Consider the following 4,250-nt stretch of genomic DNA (forward strand, 5'->3'; position numbering starts at 1 on the left):
TACTCGTGGTGGAACACCAAACCAATGTGCCAGGATCTGGACAATAAAGATGTATCTTATCTTATCTTATCTTATCTTATTTTATCCGTCTGCATGTGTACTTGTTCAAAGAGCTGATCAAACAAACAACAACGAAAGAAGCATTAATGTTAATCGATCCCATACGCTACACTCAAATCTGTGTTCTTTCCGTCCTGCAGGAGCACATGTGATTAAACCAAGCCTGCTCACGAGTACATATACAACGCTCAAAGAAAATTCAATCTTGCCGAAACAATTTCTATTGTCGAGGGTTAAGTAATTCAGATATCGATTCCCTTGTGTTTCCCCAATGAGCGAGACCCTCAATAAGGACGTGATAAAAACTGCAACCTATGTGGAATATTAGGGTAGTCACAGGTGTACATAGGTAACAACACAAAATGTGGCTGGTGCATATTTAGAATTCGGGTTCCACTAACTTTTTCGGCTTTCTATTGTTTGTTGTTGGGTTTTTTTTCTAAAAGAAGACTCATTATTATAACAAGCGTCCAAAAAGGGGAGGGGTATGGAAGTTATGCGTATACATATGATAAAGATATTTACACATACACATTGCTCGAAATTTGATAAGACAGTCACCCATTATCGAGGAAAAGCATGGCCGCCTAGGGCAGGTGGTCGTCATAATAATGTAAAAATGCGCAAAGATGGAAACAGGAAGTGGCTGTTTGTACTGGTAATTGTCTTACACAGGTAGGTGGTGGTTAGAATAAGTTCGACTGAAAATAAAAGGAGAAAGTTTGGGGGCTTCCACTGATGCAAAAAGATGGAACAAATCAACCTATTTCTTTGCCTCCCTACCTTCCGCTGCCAGCTTCAGCTAGGTTTGTTTGTTGTTGGGGTTGTTTGTTGTTGTGTTTTTTTTGGGGGGGGGTTAAGGGTTTTTTGTTTGTTTATTTGTTTGTTTTCTTTCCTTTGCGTCACAGCCATTTAAAAGACGTTCAACAATAAAGAAGAGTAAAAAAGAAAAAGAGACCCTCGTGGCAGCCTCGTCATTAATCAGGATCAGAGGACTGTCGCATGACGTAAAAAGTTCTCAGTAAACCATTTTCTAAAGGAGAACCAAAGTTTAGCAACATCGCTTACAGTTTTATTGTGAAATGGCAGATTCTTGAGAATTTGTTTATCGCTATCTAAGACACATGGTAGATAAACACGCTGAACAGGCATATAGTGGAAAGACGTTGTAAGGCTTACTTAATGATTGCTTATGGAATGTTTGCTTCGAATTTTGTATAGCTTCAGGTGACATTTCCTGACACTCTATACGCTCATACTTCATTTTCAACAGCCTCCTGCCTCGCCCCCCCCCATCTCCATACTGGAGTGTGTGCATAATAATGATACCTTAAGCTTAGGCAGTTATGTTTTTCCAAGAAATGTGCTTTGGGCCACGTTCGTTCTCAACATTTAATCAGCAGTTTTTAGGTATTAAGGAAGTGATATTCTTAAGAGAAGGTACTGATTTAAGTGCTTAAGAAAGCATTACCTGAAAATGATGTCTCCGTTCTCAAACTTCTTGTGACACTCGAATTCGTTGGATTTGCCTTCAACTGGATCAATTTCTGCCACGAGAGACTGATCTGTGAACGACACATCACCCCACACTGTGGACATCCACTCTCCTGTGAGGTCTTCATCCAGTTTACACTCCACTTCCTTAAGCTCAGTACTAGCAGGGGGATCCTGTCCTCCCGCGCCATTTCCGTCGACGCTAGCAGTGTTGTTTGTATCAGGGCTCAGCGCCTCGGCGACGACAGAACTATCGTCTGCTGGGGTATCCGAATCTGCAGCAGACGACGTCTCGTTGGCAGCTGCATCTTTTCAGGGACAGACAGGTGGAAAAAATATTATTGGCTGAAAGAGTTTGCATCAAATGCTCTACCGAAAGAAAAGTTCAGTCTAAAATTATTGACATGCCTCTCTTTAAACCCCATAGATCTATCTGGAGTAATAATATTCGAAGTTAATGCAAGAAAACAAATCAATAATCATAGATAACCGCAGGTGATATCTTCAGCGACAAAACATCCAAGTTCATTTGTTTAAAAAAAGTCTCAGTAAGATAAGAGGATGATGTTGATTATCCAATTCCAGTATCTTCTTTGGTTGAAAAGTCACGCTGTTTCCCTTTCATAAACGAAAGCCAACATGAAAAAAGACATTTTCAAGAGTTGAAAAACTTCCCGTATTAATACATATACTTCTGTGGCAGGGAAAGGAGTAATGACTAATAATTCATTGCACCCATGAACACTGTCGAAACATACATTCCTGAAAGCACTGGGCCACAAAGGTGGAGAGCCATTGAGACTCTTTGGTCAACCAAAATCAAGTGCCAAAATGCCATAACATTGGGTACTGGGACTATGGTTGCCCGCACCGCAGTCACATTCGATACCAACTGAGGCACGGGCTCTCCAGGGTCTTCTTGTGATTGTAGTCACAGTGTTACAGTGTTATAAACAGAGACGGAAGCAATAATTCTCAAATCCATTTCATGCTCAAGGTTATAATTGTAAAGGGTTAACTCATTTTTTAACACAATTAGTTTATATAACAGGCAAGACCTCCGAATGTAGCATCTATCTTCGATAAGACCGAGGCAATGTGGTTCAGGGCCTTGAAAACACCACATAACGACCCGAGTTCGAAAACGTCATGTTTGGTACACGATCCGGGACCATTCGCTTCATAGTTCAGCAAGATACCAACTGAGCAAGAGGGACACCAAAGTCCATTTTATGATCAGTAGAGAGTACAAAGGGGGGAATGGCGGGGACAGATGGGCTGTAACTAAACACCAACATTTTAATGTACATAAAACCGCCCAAACCTACCCTGTTGAGACTTAACAAAGTCATTTGACTTACTCTTGTACATACGCCACAACGATAAGTCTGCCCAGAAAATGGCTCTGGGTGCGATCTTCAACACTTGTCTGGTAATTTCGACATCCTATAAAGGCGTCAAAAATAAGTCAAGTTAAAAAGGGCGGTACACACCCACGATCTAATCTTTAGCCTGTTCCCTTGGGTGGCAGGGCTTACATATTCCAGAGCACACAGTTCGCTCAGCAGCTCGCTTTAACACCTGGGATATATTTCCATAAAATAGTTCTCCGATTTCATGTGAAATATAATAATATACAGAACGTGGTAGGTGAGATGCCAGATACTGTCAATGAATTTGAAGGTTTATATTTTAGAACAACTGTAAATACTGGAAGGGTCATTTATTTATTTAACCCTATCCGTACGCCCTGTTGTCATTTTGTACCCGCGGGGTGGTTTTCTTCACATTTTAGAATACTTCTAGTACGAAGATCTCTTTGAAACTTTCAGTATTTCTCGAAAAATCGTTTTGGCAGACTGCTAGGCAAAGCGTACGGGTCGGATTAACGAGTGAATTTCCTCTTTGGAAAGTTGTGGCACAGAGTTCCCCACGTCGTATGGATACGATAGTAAAACACGACGTACGGATAGGGTTAACTACTTTTTTGTTTAAAAAAAAGAGGGGCGGGGGCTACTATGTAGTCAAGAAATTACTTTACCATCACATAGATTTTCTAAAGAAAGAGATCTCTAGGGTTTTCTCGATTTCTATAGAAACGTTGCAGGTCTTTCACACTCTGGTATGTTTTTGCCAGAATGGTTTGGACTTGAGGCTGTCCAACCCACTGAAATTTTTCACTGCACAGCGGCTCTCAAGAATTTTTCCGTGATCTGCGATGGAATGAGTTGAATGAGAAGTTCCAACATCTAAAGTGACCTTGGCATTCCAAAGAAGACATGGCAATAAATGAAGACTGGTGTTTATTTTTTGTTGTTGTTTTTGTTTTGTGGTTGCTTTTTTCTGCAGAGAAACATGTTTATATTTTAAAGAAAACGTTGGCGTCACTCTAATCGGATATAGATGCGTAGTTTTACTCTAGTCCCAGTTTCCCTCAGAGTAGTCTGTGTTAACTACGTAGGTGGTCGTATTCTCCGTATTGCTGATATTGCGCTTACTTGTGTACCCTGTCTCCAAACTAGAGATTCTAATCTAAATAGTATGTTAATGACATCATTAAAACACTACCGTTATAAGTATACGGCAAATAAATATCGTTTTCTCTCTCTGTCTCTGTCTCCGTCTCTGTCTCTCTGTCTCTCTATCTCTCTCTCTCTCTCTCTCTCTCTGTCTATCTGTCTCTCTCTCTGTCTCTC

The 4,250-nt window shown here is 40.6% G+C and overlaps 1 protein-coding gene across 1 annotated transcript in view; it reads right to left on the reverse strand.

The window, feature by feature from the left end:
- The window catches only part of LOC101847093, a 45,043-nt gene that overhangs the window by 39,179 nt on the left and 1,614 nt on the right, over positions 1-4,250 (reverse strand). The window contains exon 2 of the mRNA XM_005094709.3: positions 1,532-1,862. Within this exon, the coding sequence (XP_005094766.1) occupies positions 1,532-1,862 (331 nt within the window). The remainder of the gene's footprint in view (positions 1-1,531; positions 1,863-4,250) is intronic.

This window comes from Aplysia californica, unplaced genomic scaffold (genome assembly GCF_000002075.1).
Source record: "Aplysia californica isolate F4 #8 unplaced genomic scaffold, AplCal3.0 scaffold00088, whole genome shotgun sequence".
In the NCBI taxonomy this organism is placed as follows: domain Eukaryota; kingdom Metazoa; phylum Mollusca; class Gastropoda; order Aplysiida; family Aplysiidae; genus Aplysia; species Aplysia californica.